The 23,032-nt window shown below is 46.6% G+C and overlaps 1 protein-coding gene across 1 annotated transcript in view; it reads right to left on the reverse strand.

Moving 5' to 3' along the window:
- Positions 1–20,281, reverse strand: part of TGM3 (transglutaminase 3) — a 36,267-nt gene extending 15,986 nt beyond the window's left edge. The window contains exons 1-7 of the mRNA XM_090286145.1: positions 20,194–20,281; positions 8,909–9,082; positions 8,354–8,593; positions 7,612–7,730; positions 6,140–6,268; positions 3,052–3,229; positions 2,808–2,943 (exon numbers count right to left, since the gene is read on the reverse strand). Of these exons, the coding sequence (XP_090142271.1) occupies positions 2,808–2,943; positions 3,052–3,229; positions 6,140–6,268; positions 7,612–7,730; positions 8,354–8,593; positions 8,909–9,082; positions 20,194–20,200 (983 nt within the window). The 5' untranslated portion in view covers positions 20,201–20,281. The remainder of the gene's footprint in view (positions 1–2,807; positions 2,944–3,051; positions 3,230–6,139; positions 6,269–7,611; positions 7,731–8,353; positions 8,594–8,908; positions 9,083–20,193) is intronic.
- Between the last annotated feature and the right edge of the window lie 2,751 nt (positions 20,282–23,032).

The following is a 23,032-nucleotide window of genomic DNA, read 5'->3' on the forward strand; positions in this document are numbered from 1 at the left end:
CCGGTTGGTTGCCCAGTTAACCCTTCTGAAGAATCTCAAGGTAAGCTGTTAGACTTTTCAAACATCAGTCAGGACTAATAATAAAAATATTATCTGGCATCTCTCTGGTACTCCAGAGTTTACAAAACCACCTGAGCTCAAAGTCCAGCTTCACCATTTTCTCATTACATGCCCTTGGGTAAATGACCCATGTCTTGGTTTCCTCAAGTATAAAACGGGGGTGATCATTATAGTGTCCACTACATCATTTTTGAAGAGTAAATGTGAACACTTAGAAAAGTACCTAGTACACAACAATTGCTCAATGAATTATTACTTATTGCTTTTATTAAGGATTTTCAGATGCTTAACCTCACTTGATTCTTATATTTGAATACTTTAGGAAAATCTGGACAAGTTTCTAAATGCTTTCAACATCTGCAACATGCAAAGACTCAGATCAAAGTTCTTCTGTCCATACCCAAACTGTCCTTATAATAATAGGACAGTAATTTCACTCCAGGCCGAAAATAACTTGTGGTTTAACTACCCCACCCTGTATGGGATCCATGTAGAGGGGAAGGAAGAGTTCCCTTGGGAGAGGTAGCTTTCATACCAAAGATAAAAAAAAAAAAAAAAATAGAGGGAGCTGAAGTGGCACAGAATCAAAAGATTAAAGTTGGTAAGAAACTTAAGTGAACATCTAGTTCTAGGCCAACCAAGTTTACTGATGGAGAAACTTAGGACCAGAAAGATGAGGTGGCTTACATACATACTAGAGCAGGATGGTGGTGGGGTTGAAACCAAGACCCAGTATGCTCTGTCCTCAGACTATCCAGTGCTGGTTCCCCGCCCACAGACACTAAGAAAAGGGGTGGTAGGAACATCAGCACTCACTGCTTTCTGTGGAGAGTTCAGAAAAGGCTGTTGCATCTTGGGGAGGCGAGGGGGGATGAGACACACACCAAAAATCAGAGCTTTGGGGCCCAACACCATCCAAGGAGGCACACACACACACACACACACACACACACAAAAGACAGTACAAACACCCTGGCATGTCTCCACGGGACCATACTTGCCCCATGGTGATTATATTTGGAATTAATTATGAAGCTGATGTGAGGTGACAGCATGAAACAGTAATCAAGAGATCTGGGCTCTAATTCCAAGTTCAGTTGAGAAGCTCCACCTTCCTGCTCCCAAGAAGCCTTTTTTGGCGACTCCCTCCCTGATTTGTCTGAGTCACTCACCTGGTGCTCCATGCACCATTCTGAGTCATTAATCAGCCTCTGCTAATGGCTTGCCCATGCCCTGGTCCCTAACACCACCAGAAATGCTTTCAGGAGAAGGACCAAGTCATAAGCTTTCTGGTCTCTGCAGTTTCTAGTGTGCAGGATAATCATGGAAGGATTATGCCAAAAGGGACCCCTATCCCACCACCAAATCAGTTGCCTTGATGGGCCAATCATCTCCTTTAGTGAAGGAAACCAAGGCCAGGAATGGCATTGTCCCAACAATCAGAACAGGTTGCAGTGGCATTTTGGACAAAACAACAAGAGAAAAAACCAAGAAGAAAATATATCCATTTAAGAGAAGCTGGAAAAAAAAAAACCTTGCCATAAGTAGCAATGTCATTGGGGAGAAAGTTGTGGATGTGCAGATACAGAAAGAACATCCTAAAATACACTTTGAAACCACATGACCTTGGGGAGCTACATGAGCCTCACTCTCCTTCGGAGCTGCTTATGTCACTAACTTCCATTGTTGGCACAGGGTGGTTGTTTCAATAGCTTTTTCCATTAATTTTTATTTTCCTTTGACTATTCCATTAGTTACACTAAGCATATTTCAGAGAAGTTGGATGTACTTATTTGGGAATAACAAGTAATAAAGAATATTTTATATAGACTACCTCAAAGTTGAACATCTGGAAATAAGATGGCATCTGCTATCTTACCTACTGTATCTATGCATGTGATTGTGTGTGTGTGTTTCTTTTGAAATGGATTAAAACAATGGATTACTGACATATGTGTGCACTTTCTATACAGACACAGATATCTATGTGAATATACAGATACAGACATAATTATTTTCAGTTGCCACCTGGTAATTGGTATGTGGTATAACCTTGAAAAGCTGAAACAATATCTATTTTATGTATATATACTGCTATATGAAGTTATAGATATATGCATGTAAGTTTTATATAACTTCTGGTTCACATGTATTATACATGATATACACATATGTGCATATAGATATATGTGTACATGGTCTATTTATGGTTAGAAATATATATGCCCATATACATATAAAGCTTCTTATTTTCAGCTGGAATCCAGAATAAATTAACTTTTTATTCTATCAACCAAGGTGCATAAAAAGTATATAAGCATAAGAGAAAACGAGTAGCTTTTTAAAAAAGAAAGCCCATAAGTTATATGGATTATCTGAAATGAGATCAGTTTATGAGATCAATAACTTCAATGTTTATCTTCTAAAGTAGCACAGGGGCTAATGGGCCTGTATATTAGGGCAGCTTTGCAGAGCCCATGAGCCATATCTGATATCGCACAGGTTATGAATTGGTATCAGACTCTTCATCCAGGTGTGGGACAGAGCAAACCATCAGAGTTTGCAGAACCTGAGAAGGGTTGTTTTGGGTTTTGCTAGATGTGCGGTCAGCACTATTGGCATTTTTATTCTAAACTATGTGTTGACACGTTATTTGCCTCCCAACTCCTGTCTGGAGCCAGGTCCCAGGGGCTGGAGAGAGCAAGATGCTGCTCAGATTTGGCACTCAGAGAGGTTTAGACACTCACCATACACTGTCACTGCCTTTGTCCAGGGGATTTCCCATGGGGTCGTAGTACACATCCACGCTGAGGTTTCTGTCTGTGTCATGGGCTGAGTTGAAGTTTGTGACCACGCGGGAAGGAATTCCAAGACACCGCAGCACTGCAAATCAAGGGGCAGTCTGAGGCCTCACGTGGCAGTGGGGACGACACCTTGGGGCACTCCACTGCTGCCCACCGACCCAGCAGAGGCACATCACACCCAGAGTACCTGTGTTGAGGGTCCCAGCAAAGACCCAGCACTGGCCAAATCGGACTGGCCTGAAGCCAGATTTCTTCCATTCTTTGAGGATCTCCACACTGCCGTTCCAGTTCCTGGGATCCCGTCCACCAGTGTAGCTGCCACTCCAGTTCCCAGCTAACACGCCATTATCATCATTGCTATTGATCTGGGCAGGGAAAACAACAACAACAAAAACTCTCAAATGAATCAGCGGAGAGTGACAAGCAGACTTCAGGGGACAAAGTGGGGAGATGAGGAGGGAAGCCAAGGTGCCATCAAATGGATTTCCTGTGTCTTCTTAGGTGACTTGGGGATGAGAATTGTAATAATGTTCCCTTAGGGGTACTGAGTAGTTTATGAATTTAAAAGCGCTTTGCTTAATAGGTTATGTTTGATTGCCCCTAACCCATGCATCAAACATTTGCAGCGGGCTCACATGGAAACTGAGGCTCCATGGCTTGTCAGTGGCAAAGCGGGGTCAGAAATCCAGCCTGCAGAGGATTTCTTTTTCTTAAAAAAAATTTTTTTCAGTCCTCACCTGAGGGTATATTTATTGATCTTAGAGAGAGAGGAAGAGGGGGAGAGAGAGAGAGAGAAACATTGATGAGTTGCTTCCTGTACGCACCCCAACCGCGGATCAAACCCTGCCCAGGAATCAAACCCACAACCTTCTGGTGGATGGGACTTTGCTCCTCCAACCAAATGAGCCACCTGGCCAGTGCCCTGCACAGGATTTTTGCCACAACTCACAGGCTATCACTGATATCTGACTTGGAGGGTCCAAGGTTTGAAACTCTCTTTTGGCATCCCAGTCTTCTGAAAGATCACTTTAGGATTTAGCAACTAACTTCTTATTGCAAAGACTAAAGGTGGAATATTGCTATTCATTCATTCGTTCGTTCATTCATTCAATTTAAGGCATGATTCTTATACATGTAACACAACCATGATACAGTGTAAAAAGAGCACAGGGCTAGAAATTGAGAGACCTGAGTTCCATTGTTTTTTAAAGACACATATTGAAATGTTTTTGAATGAAATGATGTAACACCTGGGGTTTATCAAATGGTCTGTGGACGAGGGGGCCAGAGGTGAAACAAGACTGGTCTGGAATGGGAAATTGCTGAAGCTGGTGATGAGTATGTAGGTGTTCATTTTACTTTTCCCTCTACTTTTGTGAAAGTCTAAACCATTGTATAATGCACAGTTAAAAGAGAGAAAAAGAAAGAGAAATGGGGGTAACAAGCCTATCCTTGGCGCTGTCAGCTCAGTGACTATTGGGCAAGTTCATTCCCCAGCCTGGTCCTTAGTTCTTCACCTTCCAATACAGGGAAAGTGAGAAACAAGTGAGCACTCAGGGGTTTCCAGCAGCCAAGTTTTCAGAGTTTATGACCCTTTCACCAGCACTTATCCAAACCATACGGTGAGAGGCTAGACCAGGATTTGGCAGCCTGTAAGCCCTGCTCCCTCTCTTTGTGGGTGTCTGCAAGTGGCCAGATCTATGAGAACATACAGTCTGGGAACAGAAGGATGCTTGCCCAGGTCAGGCTCACCCAGTGTCCCACAGTGCCTCTGTGTGGTGGGTGAGCGCTGCATCCCATTCCAGGAGGATCTGGACATTCATCGCAGGATCAGGCATGATGGGGCCTCCTCCCAGATGGAACACTGTGTAGCCCAGTCACCAAAGTGGTAATTAGCAGGGTCATCTCTGAGCATCTCAAAGCCCCACACAGCCCATAATTAGCTCATGGCCCAGCCCAACCAGGAGGCCTGGAAAGAGCAGCGGGGAGGTGTAGCTGAGGAAATTGGCACTGAGAAAAGTGGTTTGTCCTAAGGGTGAGAGTGAGTCAGCAGCTGCTGGAGCCGGCTGGCCTCACCCACCCTCTCCTGGGCCAAGGACGCTCAGCTTCCTAAGTCACCCTGAAGGCCAGCTTTCCTTAACCTTGGCATCAGCTTTAAACTTCTTGAGCCACTTGGTTTTGAAAGTTCAGGCCAGGCCCCATTTTCTCTCTGTACCTTTCCCCAGCCACCCTGGTTCCCCCACATCTCCGCCATGCCTCCACGTTTCCTGGGCCTCCCCATCCTTTCCTGTAAGGTTTGGTTTAAGCCCTCTCTGATTATGCCCAGATATTTATCATCCAGTCAGAAGTTTGTTCAAATTCCTAACCATATAATTAGCTTGTTAGCTTGGATATTTTCCAACTCAAAAGTAAAGAGACTGGGACATGCCTAGTCCATTTAAAAAGAAGTTAAAGACACCTCTGGGGTAATTATTTAGTTTCAGAGGATTAAAGATCAAGAACTCTCTGACACTTAGCTTTTTAATTTGTAGCTCTTAAGCAGGTTGATCCCATATGTGGATGTTTTCTGACGGAGGTGTTCTCTACATACTAAGTGCAGAGTGAGAGAGTCCTCCAGGATTCCTGTGTGTGTGTGTGTGTGTGTGTGTGTGTGTGTTTGGGGAAGGGTGGCGAGTGTCTCAAGTAGAGAGACTGAGCGAGTGAAAAGACCCTGGATGGGCAGTCTGAGGCCTTGTTCTGATTTGATTCACACACGGGCTGTGTGCTGTGAGCAAGTCATTTCAGCTCTTGGGCCTTCAGTTTCCCCTCGTAGATAATGAGTGGGTTGGCCTTCTGTGCTTCTAGTGTGATATTCAAGCACTCTATGTTGTGGAGGGGATGGATCACAACAAAGAAGCTTAACACTTCAGGCTCATTCAGAAACTTACCTCCTTTCCAGGAAGGCCCAGGATGGAGCAGTCTCAGCATTGCAACCTCCCAGCCCTGACGGACACTAAAAGGTCAAGCCCTCTTGTCATCTGAGAAAGGCCTCATGATACAGTGTAAAGGGCTTTGGAGTCAGGCAGATCTGGTTCCAGTTCAGCTTCTGTCACTCACTTGCCATTGGGCAAATCCTTTAACTTAGAGGAGCTTCATGCTCCATGTGTGCATAATGGGGCTACAACAGCCACCATCTGCATTCTGTGAGATGACATGTGTAAGAGTGCCTGTGCCTCATCCATAATGGGGTTTGATATATGGTAACAACTAGTTATTGTGGTCTTGTTATCACTCACCATTGCACTCAGCACCCGGCCAACATATTTGGGGTCGCCTCTGCGGGCCACGTCAGTAGCAGGGTCGCGGCGGAAATTCAGACTCTTATCCAGAACCGAGAGGCAAATGCTCAGAATGTCTCCTTCAAACTGTCCGGAATGGAACCGTATATTATGATGAAAGAAATGACAAGTAGTGTTGGCTAATTAAGGGTACAGGGGCTACACTGGTGAGAACCACAACAACGGCCTGGGTCCCTTCACTCTGTGGCCTCCTCTACTGAGGAACAACCACCTCACCCAGCCCTTAACCCTGCAAACTCAGCTAGAGCTCTTGTGACACATGAGACCTTGTGTTGAGGCCCCCATATGAATAGGACTCTCTCAGTGTCACGAACTTGGGAGCAAATCACTTAACCATTTGGGGCCCCAATTGCTCCATCTGCAGAACAGAAGATTGGCCCAAGCTCATCTCAAAGTTTCTATCTAACTCTGACTGTGATCTTCAGCATATTATTTATACTCTTGAGAAAGTAATAATAAAGATAAAATATCTTGTTAAATGAGATATTTGAAGGTATTTTCACAAAATAAGAATTATTTTTAGCCAGTGTCTCTCAAACGGAGAAAATCAAGCTCTCTCTTGCCTTAGGCTGCTATTCCTTCTGCCTTTAATGCTCTTCTCCAAGATATCTATCTGGCTCCCTCGCTTCCTTCAGGTTGTTGATCAAAAGCTCCTTCCTGGGAGAGGCTTGTCCAGGCCATGTCATCAAAAGTAGCCCCTTTTCCACCCTGGATGCATTCTATGTCCTTATCCATGTTTTCCTTTCTAGTGAAATTTGTCACAAGAACCCCAACATATAAAATGTATCACAGACTAGAATGGCGTCTGGAGGTAGGCAGGACATGTACCTGTCCACCTCTTCCTGCATAGCCAAGGCGTCCCACCCAAGTTACCCCATTCCAATGCCTTCATTAGTCTGCTAGAAAAGAAATGGTGGAGGAAATCCCCGAATGTTTTTCTAGGTTGAGCAAACCGGGGAACTCTATGCTCTCAGATGGGGGACCACAGTAATAAAGGCCCCTTGGAAGGTTAAATGCACATATTAAGGAAACTTTATCACATCCTTACTTGGAGTGAATTAACAGAAACTGCATTTTTGTTCCAAAGTGTCTCTACTGGGTCTTATCCTCAGTTGTGTGTTGTGGCACCAATACCCCTTCATTGTGTCAGCTTAGCTATGTCTCTTTTGCCCACTAGATTGTGACTTTCTCAAAGACAAGAAATATGTCTCATTCATCTCCTGTATCCTTCCTGAGCCAGGACCTGGCACATAGTAGGTGGTCAATAAATGTATTCTGAATGAATGAATAAATTAATAAATAAATAGAATGGCAGGCAACTAGATAGATTTGGGAACTTCCACCTGTCTGTGGGGTAGCCACTAAGCTTCTTGGGTAATAGGGACATTATCACCCAGCCTTCCTTTTACCTGTCCAAAGTTCCAGCCAAACATGGTAATTCGATTTGTGCTTCCCACAAAGATGGCTCCGGCATCTTCTAGAACATACTCCTCCCTCTCAGCCTGGTTACTCATAAAGACACCATCCGCTGTTTACACAAAGATCAGATATCAGGGATTAGAATCCTACAGAGGACTATAGAGACTAGTCCTCCTCCCACTCCTGAGTATTGGCTTGGGAGCTGGAGCAAGTCATACCCGCACCCTTCTGCCCAATTTTCACTGAGGAAGGAAGCCTTGGGCTAAAATGCTCCCAATTCATATTGTGGGAACTATGAGTTTGAAAGAGAAGCTGGGATGACCTGAGAGTTTGAAAATGAGACCCCAGGAATGAGATGTTTGCTTCTTTATGGAGAAAGCTCTCTCTCTGTTACAGAATTATACTGTGGTCATTGTCCCTTATGATTACATCATTCCATGCAGTTTGTGAAAGAGCTGAGATTCCTGCAATACCCCTAGAAGAAATAAAAGGATGTCCATTTAATGGTGAGGAATTTGAGATTCAAAAATGTAGAGGAACTGCCTAGACTCACATAGCCAGTTAAGTGGCAGAGCTGGGACTCAAACCTATGGCTTCTGACTTCTAGCTTCTATGCTTTTTCAATATCCAAGAACTTCCTAATCAAACTTGAGCCCATGAAAACCACTTGTCTCATCTTTCCATGGGCATTGCTTACCTAATGACTGGGAGTGTGGATGGTTAGGTGCCTACCTTGCAACCAGGGGTTAAAGAGCAGTATGAATGTCCCAAGTTTCAGAGTAGCATTATGGCCATGGGAGATCTGCATATTCAACATGTACCCTCCAATGGGTGCATTGGCAGGACTGGAGATGGAGATGGTCAGAGTATTGTCCCTCTGAGACTTGAGCTGTGCACTCCAACTGCTACCACTTGTCCCATCGGAGAGTGGAAACACAGCCTTTGTTCTGGCTGATTCTGAGGGGGAGGGTCCTGTAAAAGAAGGCACAGGTCAATGGAAACCAAGGAGTGCTGGTCAGACTATGGGGAAAGATCAGATTCCAATATAACTGCAGGAGCCCTTTGAGGGACGTCATCCTAGGAAGTACCACATTATGGCACTGGAAGCAACTGGAGGGTCGCTATATGCCAAATTCCTCTTGATTTGAAGGTTAGGACTCTTGGGTTCAGAGATAGGCAGAAACTTGCCCAAGGTCACATCAAATCAATGCCCAGAGACCAGTGACCCCAGTGTCACCATCACCACCCCTTGGATGTGTGTGGCAGGGTGGAGCAATGAGCAGATACCTGTGGAGACTATGAACTCTAGACTTTCTTGATGTAGAAGAGGTCGGTTCAATGTCAATGAAAAAGTGAACAATTGACCTCTTCGCAAGATGAGCTCCTGACTGTAGTACTTGTCTGTGTGATGCGCTTGCCGGTTGGTAGCTGCATGCCAGTCAATATTCTGGAGTCTTAAATCTGTGAGAAAGACAAGAGAGGACCTTAGTTCCTTAGAGGCCAGAGATAGTGTTATGGGGAGAAGGTTTAAGTTACCAAAGGGATGGCTTTTAGACAGGGCTAGTAGAGCCCAACTTCTAGGAAAAACCACATTAAAATCCAAAGAGCTAGTCAGCATAGCAAAAGCTTCACAATGTGTCTATCCCCTCTGCCCTTCTAGGCAGCTGAACCGCTGCCCACACTATTCACACTGCTGCCAGAATCTTCCCCCTCTGCCTGGCCAGCTGTCACTCAGCCCTCATGGAACAGGCAATGTGCTTGGTGTAGCTTCCCCCAGCCAGCCATGAGAGTTGCGTAACCAGAGCACCCACATTCTGTCCTCTTTTAACAGCATTACGTGGTGGATGGGCACTCACAGAGAACTGGGAGGAAGCTACTTTTCTCAAACCCACCACCCTGGTTTGGCTTGCTTGCTTTTCCCTTCACATCTCCATGGACACTAAGTACCTTTTACCATTCCAACATCCAGCAAATATTTGCTTGTGTATTTATTCTATACTTGACATATGCAACATCTGGCTGTTGGCTCGTGCCTCTGAAGCTGGGGAGAGCAGCGCAACTCTGAGCAGCATTCGTAGGCCTAGAGATTCGCTGGCGAGAGCAAGTATAAAGGAGGAAGTCAAAGGTCCGTGAGATCTCCGGATACTACCCTGAAGGTAAACACCTTGAAATTCACTGCTCCCTTCTTCTCACATGATTACAGAGGTAATGGAGCTAAACTGAGAAGAGTCTGTGAGAGATACCACGAGGTATGAGGCACTTAGCCTTTATAAACCTTTAAAGAGTTTTATTCCTCTGAGTTATGTTTGAGATGTTTCATCATCCATGCCTCTGCGCATCAATCTGACTTCTGCCTTTATGATGAGACCACAGTTATGTGAGGGTGGTGGCCCATCCCAGCGCCAGGTATAACTTCTCTTTATAAATGTGTCCATCTCTCTTCCTCAGAATGTGCCTTCTTGACTTTTGTATTCTGATGCCTAGCACATTGTTGATTACATTAGGACAACTAGATAAACAAATGAATGAAGGAATTAAATGAACCAGCAAACAAAAACTAATGTCATGATATGACCATTGTAACTACAGCTCAAGATTTAGTCCACAAGAAAAAGGGAATATAGAGCATTCATTCAGTAAGTATATAGAGTACCTACTATTTACAGGACACTAGGTTAGGCACAATGTTGGCAGTGTAAAAAGTATGAAAAAAAGTTTTGACCCTCAGAGCGGTTCAGCAGTGGGTAAGACAACACCTAATGAATGATGGAACAGGGTAAATCCAACCTCCCCAATAAAGAGTGTCTAGCAGATGCAGGTGGGAAAAAATCACTTTCTGTTGCAGGGACCAGAAAAAACTTCATGAAAATGCTGGACCCTGAAGGAAGAGAGGAATTTGTCAGGTGCAATGGAGCAGCCTGCATTCCAGACAACGGGAAGGGAGGCCGGGGCACAAGGGAGCAGGTATGCTATTTGGCTAGAGTTAAGGCTCTCTCCAGAAGAGAAAGTGAGGCAAGGAGAGTGTGGTTCCAGGGTTGGCCTGTGGCTGGGGACTCCCCCCAAACCAGCTTTGGACGTGGGCAGAGAAGGTCATCATAGATACTCTTTCAAGTGAAAACCAGCCAAACAAAGCTACTGGAGAGGCGCATTCAAGAGGTGATCTTGCCACCAGCTCAGGGTACTAAAGGTTCATTTATTCACACATTCATTCACTTGTTAATTCAACAAGTAGTTATTGAGTGGATAAATTAATCCGTTTTTGCACAAACTCAGAGAAACTAAAACATTCATGCAATTGACAAGGATCTATTGAATAAAGGGAAGGGCAAAGGGAGGAACCAAAGGAGGGAGGGATGAGAGATCAGTGCTCCTGTACATATATATCAAATGGAGACAGCCCAGATCTTAGACACTCTCTGGCAACCTTGAGCTCTCCATGGCTTGTAGATGCTAGTTCTCTCTGGGGCAATGGCCCCCCTGGCAACCACCTGCCTCTTCCCCAACCTTGCTCACTACCAGCTGTGCATGCCTGCCAGTTGAGATTTGGTAGAACTTTATTTCGTGTCTTGTTTTAGAAAAAAGAAGAGCCCCAAGGAACATGTGGGTTCAAATAACATAAACCCCCTAGAGATTCTTCACTCCACTCCCTAACACAAAAGAATGCATGAATTGTCCCCAGGCGAAGCTCACCATTCCAGACCATGAGCACTTTGAGAGCAGAAAGAATGTCCCTCACAGCCTCTACCAAACACAGGGGTAAGGAAAGGGATGCAGCGATTTCACATCTACAGCTGGCACCTGCCTCTCCTTCAACAGGTTTACATCCTTCTTTGCTCTCCCAAGGGTTATGCACCACATGTTGTAGCTGTGCCAAAAGCAGAGGCTTCGCCCTTTCATCCCAGTGACAGTGGCTTGTCCACAGGGAAAATGACAAAGAAAAGACTGAGCTCCTGGGTGCCTTGGCTGCAGAGACACTGAAGAGACGAAGGGCACTCTCGGCTAGGTCATCTCTGTTTCTCCTGACACCAAACATGAGCCCTGGTATAGGAGCCTTGCTTTCCCTCAGGGTGCTTGTGGGATATGCAAAGCTTCTCTGGGCTGGAGGGCGAGGAAAAGCATGATTCACAGTTGACATCAATCTATTGCACATCAGCTGCTACTAACAGTATACAGAGCACTTTGCATATCATTGATGGGATCCTTACGGAAACTAGAAACTGATGTGCAGAGAGGTAAGTATCTATTTGAGGTCAATACCTAGTGATGGGCAGAGTCAGGGCTCTGAATCCAGGTCTTACTTGCCCTCCTCTGTTGCTGTGGTCCCCAGTTCTCTGACTTAGAAGGGGGACGAACCCATTCAAGACTTTCAGTCGAGAGGGTACGTAACGGGTGAGGGTCCCTCACTATGCATTGTCCTCCCCTCTGGCATTTGTATTTTGGCAGAGGAGAGAGTGAGCACCTGGAGTGGGACGGGCAGGTTGAGAGCATGTGCCTAATGCCTCCCGTGTGGTTTCTGAAACCCTTCGCCTTCCACCCGCCACTGCCCTTGGTCATCGGCACCCCTTGAGCCCTAGCACAGGCTCTGCCAGCCCCCAAATCAAGGGTCTGATGATCCTGTCTGTGAATTATTTAGGTCCCAGTTTCCCCTACCTACCACCCTTTGACAGAGCAGTAATCACAAGCCTCTTCACTGGAGTGTTTTATGAAGGGAAAGGGCAGGGGTGAGGCAGGGCACACCTAAGTTTACAACCTCAGGGGTATTTATGAATCCCAGGGCTGTCTTCTGCTCCAGCTTGATGAAGAGAAGGAAGAAAAGGAGCATTGCATCAACCCTACAATTGATCATTAGCATATACTCTTAAGAACATCAGAGGGAAAAAGTCCTTGGAGACAGCTCATATACTCCCACCCTTATCCAGATATGGGGACCTGGAGGCCTGGGAGGTGATTTGCCCACAGAGAGACATCTCTGGGCTCTCATTCCAGTGTTTTTCACAATTGCAGGCCACCAGCAGTCCTACTGTGGCAGGACTGTTAAATGTCTATGCCAATATTCACTTGCTCCTTTTCTCTCGGTAACAAAATCCCCCATATTCATGGGCACTATATTTCCCAAGCTCCCCTGCAGCTGGGAGATCATGTGAATGAGTTCTGGTCAGTCACTCGCAGCAGGAAGTTAATATGTTAACTTTTAGTCAATCTCTTAAAAAATTTTTTTTAAATTAAGGTGAAATACACAGAACATAAAATTCACCATTTTAAAGTGTACAACTGAGTGGTAATTAGTGCATTCACAATGTTGTGCAACCATCATCACTATCCAGTTTTAGAACTTTTTCATCATCCCCTGAAGAACCCCCCTACCCATTAGCAGTCACTCCCTATTTCCTCCTAATTCCAGCTCCTGGCAAACAGTATAACCTACTTTCTGTTCCCATGGATTCACCTATTCTGGACATTTTTTAGGAATTGAGTCACACAAATGTGTGGTTTTGAGTCTGGTTTCTTTCTCTTAGCACAGTGATTTTCAACCGGGGGGCTGGAAGTGTTTTTAAAACATGTAATGCCTGACTATTTAGTCAGGGGCACTGATCTCTTTCCCTTATATTGTCAAATTAAAAAAATGTCAAAAGTCAACACAACAATAGCCGTCCAGTGTGAACGAATCAAAATTATACCGATTTTTTGCGAGATCGGCAAAAAATATACTTTTTGCTGTGCCGCGGAATCTTAGTAATTAGTTTTTGCGTGCCATGCGATGAAAAGGGTTGAAAGTCATTGACTTAGCATAATGTTTTATTCTTTTTAATGTTTTTTATTTTTCAATTACAGCTGACATTCAATATTATTTTATATTAGTTTCAGGTATATTGTGTAGTGGTTAGATGTTTATATAATTCAAGAAGTAATTTCCCTTGATAAGGGAAATTCACTTGGCACCATTATAATTATTACAGTATTATTGACTATATTCCTTATGCTGTACTTCACATTCCCATGACTGTTCTGTAATTGCTAAATTGTTCTTCTTATTCCCTTCACCTTTTTCACCCACCCCACCAAGCATAATGTTTTCCAGATTTAGCCACAAGGTAGCGTTTATCAGTACACCACTGAACAACATGGGGGTGAGGGGCACCAGCTCCCTGCACAGTTGAAAACCTACGCATAACCTTTGGCTCCCCCAAAACTTAACTACTAATAGCCTACTAGCGACTGGAAACTTTACTAAAATAAAAAGTCAATTAGTATACATCTTGTATGTCGCATATATTATATACTATATTCTTATAATAAAGCAAGCTAGAGAAAATAAAATGTTATTAAGAAAATCATAAGAGAAAATACATTTTCTGTATTTATTGAAAACAATCCTCATATAAGTGGACCCAGCTGTTCAAACCTGTGTTGTTTACAGGTGAACTGTATATCAATTTACCATATTCAGTTTATCCATTCATCAGTTGGGTGACATCTGGGCTGTTTCTACCTTTTTGCTCTTATGAGTAGTGCTGCTGTGAACACTCATATGCAAGTATTTGTTTGAATACCTGTTCTCAATTCTCTTGAGGAAACCTCTTTTTCAAACCAGTTGGCAAATTCCCTTAGTCTTCTTACCCTCTTCTTCCACCCTGCTGCCTGGACTGTGGGTGTGATAAAGACAGAGCTCTAGTGGTCACCCCAGACCATGCATGGCCTGGGGACAGCTGTGTGGGGACTGCACTGAGCCTGGGCTCCTGGGGGTTGTGCATCTGCCGTATCTGACCGGAACTGCCTACATCCAGACCTACTGTGTTGGAAAACATCAACTTCTGTCTTGTTTATTTCTCTAAGCCACTGTTATATGAAGACTCCCTGTCACTCACAGCCAGACCTAATCACACATACCTGATGATGTAACCTCCCAAATTATTCTGGGGTCCACTTTGGCAGGGGTAACATGAGAAACACAGAGCAGATTGCAGGCTGTGAAAGGGGGTTACTAGTCATCTGTCACAATTCTTACCAGCTTGGCACTCTGACTGAATCACCGGCAGCAGACAGGTAAGTAGGACTTGGCTGCGGGTGAGTGACTGGGGTTTTCACCTCCTGTTCTTGAGAGGATCCCAGCATAGATGTTGGCAGGTGGCCTACACAACGTAGCTGATACTCCAGTGGCTGCGTCTCCCCCACTTACTCAGACCTTCTTTCCTATGTCTCTTTTCTAGGCAAAGACATATTTGTATCTTACAGATTTCTAGAGTTTAGGGCTGATAAACATATTAAAAAATCATCCAGCCAAGTGTTTTCAAGTATTTTTAGAGACTACATTAAGAAATACGCTTTACACAGTGTTTCCAAACATGGGTCTCTACCTGACCCAAAGTTTCACAAAACAATACTGACTCCTACTGACATTTTTCCCTTCTACTTCATTTTAATTGCTGGTCACAGTCCATGAAGCTGATCTTACAAGCTGCCAGGGGGTAACAAATGGCAGCTTGAAGTGCAGTGATGTAATCCCATATTCCTATATTACAGGTAAGAAAACTGAGGCCCCGACAGGGGAAACCATCTGCCGAGGTTACAGGGTATTTTAAAAGCAGAGCTTGGTCTTAGATCCTGGTCACTATGGGGCATGAGTCATTCCCAGAGCTCCCCGCCCTGCCCTAAGAACTGGATGCTTCCCTCTCAGCTCTCACCTCTCCTTTTTTTCTCTCTCTCTAGCCTGTGCTGTTTCCTTCCTCTTTCCCCCACGTTCACACATGGGTGATCACTGTGCAGCACGAGTGGTCTGATTGCTGGGTGCCCAGTTGGTAGAGAAGCTGGCTGAGTGAGGAGCTGATGAGGCTCCCTGGGAGGAAGTGAGGGAGTCCTGGACTGGTGGCCTGGAAGGATGAGGCCTTGGGCAAGGTCTCAAGTGTTTCTGGAATGTACTAAACCTGCACATCCTCCTATTGTGGGGTTATTATTGGGATCCGACATGCACCCATTACTAGCATTGGGCCCCCAGAAGTTGGGGGTGCAAATCTCTTGGGACCCCATACATAATGGCAAAAGAGGGTTTGAGGATTTTTATGGGCTGCCATTGAGGACGCCACCTATGCCAGGCACAGTGTTAAGCATTTTCCTTGCATTATGTCCTTCAATAGTTACAACCCCAATGATGTTATTCCCATTTCACAGGTAAGAGATCTGAAAGTCCAGCCAGGTGACATCACTTGCCAAATATTGCACACTCAGGCAGAGCCTGGACCCAAGCCTAGACTGGAAGCCAGTTTGGTCTGACTACATATGACTCCAAGCTGCTGCCCTGCAGCCAGCAAAGATGGTTGTGGTGACAATGACTTAGGATGGTTCTAGGAAGCTGGCAGGGAGAAAGGGCCACCCATACCTGACATTACATGGTCAGAGAAGGAGGAGAGGAAGCAAGAAGGACCCCTGGACAAGTTCACTTGCAAAGAGAGCTTAACTTAGGCCAGCGGTTCCCCACCTTTGCTGCACATGGCATCATCCAGAGAGTTTAGACTGGCCTGAGCCTCATCATAGGCTGACTAAATGAGAATTGCTGCGTTAGGGACAGCATTGGTGTTTTATTTTGCTTTTTAACTCTCTTGGTGATTCTGATAAGCGCCCAGGACTGAGAATTACTACCTTAGGTTGATATATCATTTTACATTTCTTAAAACTCCTTTATATGAATTCTCTCGCCTGAGCCACACTAGGAGCTCTGGGAGGAAGGTGAGGGAATCACTGCCTCCTTTTCACAAAGGAGGAAGGTGAGGCTCAGAGCAGAGAATGCCGACTCCTTCTGGACCCCATCTCTCAGCCCCTACCGAAGACCCCGGGGCCTCATTCCCTCCACTCCTGAGTGACAGGGAAAATAATTTCCTAACTTCAGCTCACACCCCAGGCTGGCATGTGGGCCCTGGGGAGGAGAGTGATTGCCCCACCTGCGGAGCATGGCCCAGCGGGGTGGAGGCAGAGCAGAGAGGCTATCTGAGGTGAACGAGAACAGCTCACTGGGGACTTGGAAATGAGTGAGGGGGCTGGCAAGGGGGCAGGGGAGGCTCTCAGTGGGAGAGGTTCCCCTAAGAATTGCCCTCAATTAGAAAACGGATTCTACTTCATAGGGTTTTTCTTTAGGCTCAAGAAAAGCTTCCCCAAATCGATAAGATGTGTGAACTGAGCACCTATTAGGTGGATTCCACAATCACCCCATTTTAGAGATGAGGAAACTGAGGCCCTTTGGTTATGTAACCTGCCCTAGATCACTTAGCTAGAAAGGGATGGAGCTGAGATTCAATCCAGAGCTTGTCCCCGGACGTGTGCTCAGAACCCTTGGGGTACCCACCTCTGCATGTGATCCTGGGTAACAAGTGGAAACATGGGTAGCCCTCATTCCAGGTGGATGCAGCTGCTGGCAGGTCTGTGTGAGATGGCCTTGGAGTAGATGCTGCCCCAGATGAAAGATAGCGGGAGGGCGGGGCAGGGAGAAAAAGAGGCAGCTTGTCCTATCACAGACACTGAGTGCCTGAAGCCATGAGCCTCTGAGCCCAGGCACTGGCTATCTGCTTTCAGAGAGACCATAGGAATTGCTGCGGTCCAGGTGGCTGAACCAAGAAGCAGTTGCCCAGTGTAAGGAGAACCCAGGATGCACCTAGATTTCCAGGCCAGAAGGAGGCAGGAACCCATCAGAAAGAGCCACTAGTGTCCCAGCTCCAAAGAAAGACGTTTTGTTTTGTGGCCGACCCACAGCCTAGAACGGGATGGGTCATCTACAGATTGAAGAATGAGGCCAGAGCAGGTAAGTCTCTGCAGCCAAGGGCAGCACTCTGCCCAGCAAAAGAGTTGGCAGGAAGCCGCCTGCCCCAGTGGTCAGAGCGTTAGTCCCCGGAACGGAGGTTCTGGCCTTCCACAGGCTGAGGTCCGTGGTTCGTGTCTGAACCCTGAGGATTCTGCCTCTTACCCAGGGCCTCCACATGGCCTTGGGGCTGAGGAACCAGGCTTCCACTCCACAGTGTGCCCAAAGCCTGTGTTCACAACCTGCATTCCTGTCCACCCGTGGGTTCTGGACTCAGTGGGTAGCAGGCAGAGGATGCCACGCTACAGCTGATCCTTGAACAACATGGGGTTGGGGGAGGTTTGGGGTGCTGGGATTGATGGTTAGGGGTACCGTCTACCCTCACGGTTGAAAATCTGTGTATACTTTTGCACACGTGGATTCCCAAGTGGTCAGTTGACCCTTGAACAACTCAGTTTGAATTGTGCAGGTCAATTTAAAAAAATCTGTGTATAAGTGGACCCGGTTCCAACACATGTTTTTCAAGGGCCAACTGTACTTTGTTCAGAACACTGCCAGGCCTCCCTCCACCCCCACTGTCCTCACCCATAGCCCAGGCTGCCCTCTCCACCTGGACGCTCAGTAACTGAACCCCCATTGATTCCAATAAGAACCTTAAAATGGGAGCTGGACACAGTCCTCTCCAATCAACATCCATTGACCTGATAGCCTCTGGGTCACACCTGCTGACCTGCCCACATTTATTTTTCTGTTCCCTCTGCCCAGAACACCCCTCACCCTACAAAACTGCTCCTGACCAAGCATGATCAGGCAGCGAGCCCACGGAGGGCAGGGACCATAGCTCACTTATCTCTGCATTCTCCACTGCGGCTGCTGTGGCTCCATTCCCTAGGTGTCCAATAAATAAATCCATTCATTCAAGAGACATTGAGCTCTTCCCTGCTGAGGGACTAGGAGCTAAGCCAGGAATTGCATATGTGACAAATTGAAGGGAATAAAAGTATTCACTTGTCTGTTCCCTGCCCTTTTAAACATTTATTTTCTCTCTACCACCCATTGTCTATGCTTGGTTGTGACCACAGAAGATCTCCAGTTGGTTTAGATGTTGAGCTCTAAGAGGTTAACGTCTCCAAGACTCACAGGCACTGACACACGGGGCTCCCAGTGGGCAGGTGTGAGGCTATTCACGGGGCCTGAACAGCAATGGCTGCACAGGCTCCCAGTGGGTGGGCACTGCTAGGGCCCATAGTCCCCTGTCCCTGGTTTCCTCTCAAGGCAAGAGTCATCAGAAAGTCACCTATTTCAAGCCCTTCATCGTGCCATTAAGATTCTGAGGCTCAGTGCAGAAGCTGCTGGTAACAGGATTCAAATGAGAAACCAGGTCCAGCACTGCTTTGCCATGTCCTGAATATCACACGTACTCATGGATGAACTCAGCTCCAGGAACAGGACACAGTGGAAACAGCACTGCTAGGACCCAGTCTGGGCTCTGCTACCAACTCTCTGAGTGACTTGGTAAGTCTCTAGACCTTCCTGGAACTCCTCCTCCCCCTAGAGAGAGGAAGGTGGCCTAGGTGACAGCTGACATCCCCTTCTACTGAAGTCTATGGGGTCCTAAGCTCCCCTTCTTAGCAACCTAGTATGTTGCTGCATGTTCACAGGAGGTAATAAGGGGTGTGGGGTGGGGGTGGGAGGAGGGGAAAGGTCCATTTTGCAGCCACCCCATCCTGGTTTTTGTGATTCCTGAAGTAACCAGCATTTGCCTTTTGCACCATGCTCAGCGATCTTTGGCAAACCTTCCTGTGGCCCTAACCGCCATTCAAAATATTTTACAGGTTTGATCCATGTCTTGTTTGGGTTTGGCGATGCCCTAGGCTGAGCACCCAGGACAGGTAATAGTCAGCACGCTGCTTAGCAGGGGTGCCATCTAACAAGAGCCCAAATCCTCGACAGTGACCGCAGAGCTAAAGAACCCACGTTTCTTGTCGTTCTTATCCACCCGCCTTCCCTGGCACTGCTTGTAGGGACAGTCTTTGGCACACCTGTTTCTGCTGCTACTGGGAGGTTCCAACTCATCAAGTCACTTTAAAAAAGGCTGCTGCCCTTTTCTGTGGCTCAGTGGATTAAGTGCAGGCTTTCAAACCGAAGGGCTGCTGGTTCGATTCCCAGCCAGGGCACATACTTGGGTTGCGGGCCAGGTCCCCAGCTGGGGGCGTGTGAGAGGTAACCAATCTATGTTTCTCTTGCACATTGATGTTTCTCTCCCTTTCTTCCTCCCTTCCTTTCCCTCTCTCTGGGAATAAATAATTAAAATTTTTAAAAAGGCTGCCGGTGCTTCTGAAGGTGTAGTTTACTTAGATGAATCCCAGTGCTGCTGATGGTTTCTTTGAAATCAATTTACAGGCTGTCACTGTCTCACTGATTGTAGGTCTGAGACATGCTTCTCTTTGCCTGTGCTACTGACAGCCAGCAAAACTGCACTGAGAAACATGGGAAGCAGACACCTGCTGGCTTGACACAGCAAAGCTTGTCTCTCTCTCCCTAAGGGGATGTGACCTCCAGCTACACTGAATACCCTACCCATTACTCAGGACTACATCCCAAGTATGTTCTACCCCCAGGACCATGGCAGCCATTGAGAAAGAACAGAATCTTAAACATACTAAGATCCAGCCTTCAGAGCCTCCGGTGGCAGCTGTCCGAGATGGACCACCCGGCCTCTCAGGCTGGCCCAGGAGAAGCACAGGCTTCCAGCGAGGACCTGGTAGAGAAGATGCTATGCACTCACCAGTCATGTTTCACCTTCCTCTGCCTCTTCTTCCTCTTCTTGGGGTTCCGCTGGGAACGGCAGCAAGAAGTGGGGAGACTGGCTGCCGAGGATTGCCTTACCATTTATAGAAGCCTCTCCTACGCACCCCAATTAGCATTATAATGAGGTGGGCGCGGCACCAGGTCATTCCTGTGGGGCCTGTCAACGTTTGCCTTATGCCATCTCCAGCTCACCGCCCAATGGAAGGGCGCCTGCTTGGGCAAGATTAGCTTGGGGAGAAGAAGGGTGATAAGAAAGAACGAGTTTGCTTTTGTGATTTTTTTTTTCCAGAGATGAATAACTCTCTCTGGATTGCAGGGTTTAGGAAGTTTTGTTGTGGTTTTCTTGTAGTATCTTGTCCAGAGCTGGAGCTGAGAAGTCTCCAAGAAACGCCTCTGCAAAACCTAGAAGCAGAAAATCACTTAGTCTTTTCTCACTATACACACACGTTGGTGGTTTCCACTTGGGCAAGGATATGGATCACTCACCACAGCTCACCTGTTCAGGGTTGCAGTGCGCCCCAAAGAGCATTTGGGTGGGAGTTAGAAGTGCTCAGTTCCAACGCTGGCTGGTCCAACACTGGCCCTTGAAGCCTTGGGGGTCTCCTCTGTGGCTTCCCTTCTCAACTCACCAAGTAGAGGGAATAATCAATGAGGTGATGCAAGTCAAAAGTGCATGGATGGGAGCCACAGTGGGTTAAATCCAGGTGCCCTCTGGGTCCCAATGTCAGTTGGATTTCAGATTAGGGGGAAACTCTCCTTTTTAAAATGAGGCAGTGGGGACAGCCATGGATCTTGTAGTGGTGAAATAATTTCAGCCTGGTTCTGCCACATGTCCTCTGTAGGACTGAAGGGTAAGTCATGGATGCTCTCTGGGCCCAGGTTGCTTGCATGTTGTTTTGAGGGGATGTGTTTTTCAAAAGATCCTATTGTGAATATTTACAAGTGCCAACATTTTCTGTGATAGACAAAGGAGGTTAAAAAACTGATAATGCTGCGAAGCAGGGGAGAACACAGGGGAGAAAATGAGACAACTGTGATAGAAAAACAATAAAAAATAAATAAAATAAAAATTGATAATGCTTTGAGGATTCATGACAGAGCAGAAATTTCTTAAGGCTTCCCCAGAGTTGGAGTGGGAATGAAGACCCAGCACTGTGATGGCAAGATAGGGTCTTTAGGACAATGTGGGAGCGCTGGATCTTGAGAAAGGCGAGACCGAATAGACAGGTGGATTAGAAAAAGAGGAATGTATGTCTTCTCTCTCTGCACAGCACTTTGTACATTGCAGGACCTCTGTTACCACCTGTATCTCACTGGAATGATCTGTTGATGTCTGCCCCCCACCCCCAGACTGAACTCTTTGAAGGCACAGGATGCATATTATTCACATTTCAGGACCATGCGTGGGCTGGCCACGTAGCACAAGCACACATATTTTTGAAAACGTGAATCAATCACTCACCGTAAGGATGGACATAACTACCATCAACTTAGTGCTCACTGTGGGCAGGCACTGGCTAAACACTCCACATGTCTTACCTCTTTTTATCTTCATATCAATCTTATGACATAGCTACTGTTTTTATTCCTATTTTTCAGGGGGAAGAAATGGGTTAACCTGAATCTATGCAACCAGAAGATTCATATCCATATATGAGCGACTCCAGAACCTGCTCACTTAACCTGGAGGTCAACCGCCTAAGAGAGGTGGGACCTCAGTCTTTCCCAGCATCTGAGAGAGATAGTTCTGTAGCCATGCCAGGCAGAATGACTACTGTTGGCTCTGACAGATGACCCAGAAGAGAGAGGGGTAGAGAGGTGTCTGGCAAGGACTGCTGGACCCAGATTAGTAGGTTTGAGTGTGGGTCTTGGCCCCTATCACAGCACTAGCTGGGATGTGGCCAGTCAGTCCTGCCAAAGACCCCAAGAACCAAACGGATGAATGGACGTGAATGTGCCCCACATACTCTCAAGTGTGTTATAAAGAAACAGGGGTTTTGCTTATTAGTATTGTTACTGGTGGCCTGGGAGCTGAGGAGAATTGGATCCTGAGCATTCTTTTCAGTGACTTGGCAAGGCCACCTGCCGAGGTGATAGGGAGGCAGCGCTGTCCTTAGAGAGGACCCCTGAGATCATACAGATGGAGGTTCCCAATTCTGGCTCTGCCAATCACCTCACCTCTCAGGGTCACTGCTTCCTCACCTGTACAGCTGAGGTAGAATCACTGTGAGACTAAGGAAGACAACGAGTAGCAAGTGCTCAGCACAGTGCCTGGCACTGCCCAGTGCAACGTTAGTATTGATATTATTAGTATTCTTATTATCCCTCCATAGTCTTAAGCATTGCAGATTTGGCAGTGGAACCCACAAGGGCGGGCAGTGGTGCCTGACCTCTGACCTCATGGTCTTCCCTTGGAGGGTCTGTAGCTGATCAACCTTGACCCCAGGGGGTGTAGTAGAGAGACACCCACGCTGATTTCAGGAGACCCCAGCTAAAAGCTGGGCTCTGACTTGCCCACTGTACCCTGGCAGAATCCTTCTACATCCCGGAGCCTCAGTGTTCTCAACCTACCCATACACCTCCCAGGGCTGGAGTGAGGCTCACAATCATGAAATCGTGGATGCAATGCTCCTCTGTAGGCAGTATGGTGTTGCACCAACACCTGGGGCCCAGCTTCCAGGCTGTCCGCACTGCTGCTCTGCCCCATCCCCTGTAGCCTGTTAACTGCAGCCGGGCCCTGTCGCCCCCATCCCCTCAAAGCCTGCCCTGAGTTGTCTTTGTGTTAACTGCTGGGAAGTTGCGCCAGGGCCTCAGCC

This window comes from Furipterus horrens, unplaced genomic scaffold (assembly GCF_987537825.1).
Source record: "Furipterus horrens unplaced genomic scaffold, mFurHor1.1.pri manual_scaffold_8, whole genome shotgun sequence".
NCBI classification, from domain to species: Eukaryota; Metazoa; Chordata; class Mammalia; order Chiroptera; family Furipteridae; genus Furipterus; species Furipterus horrens.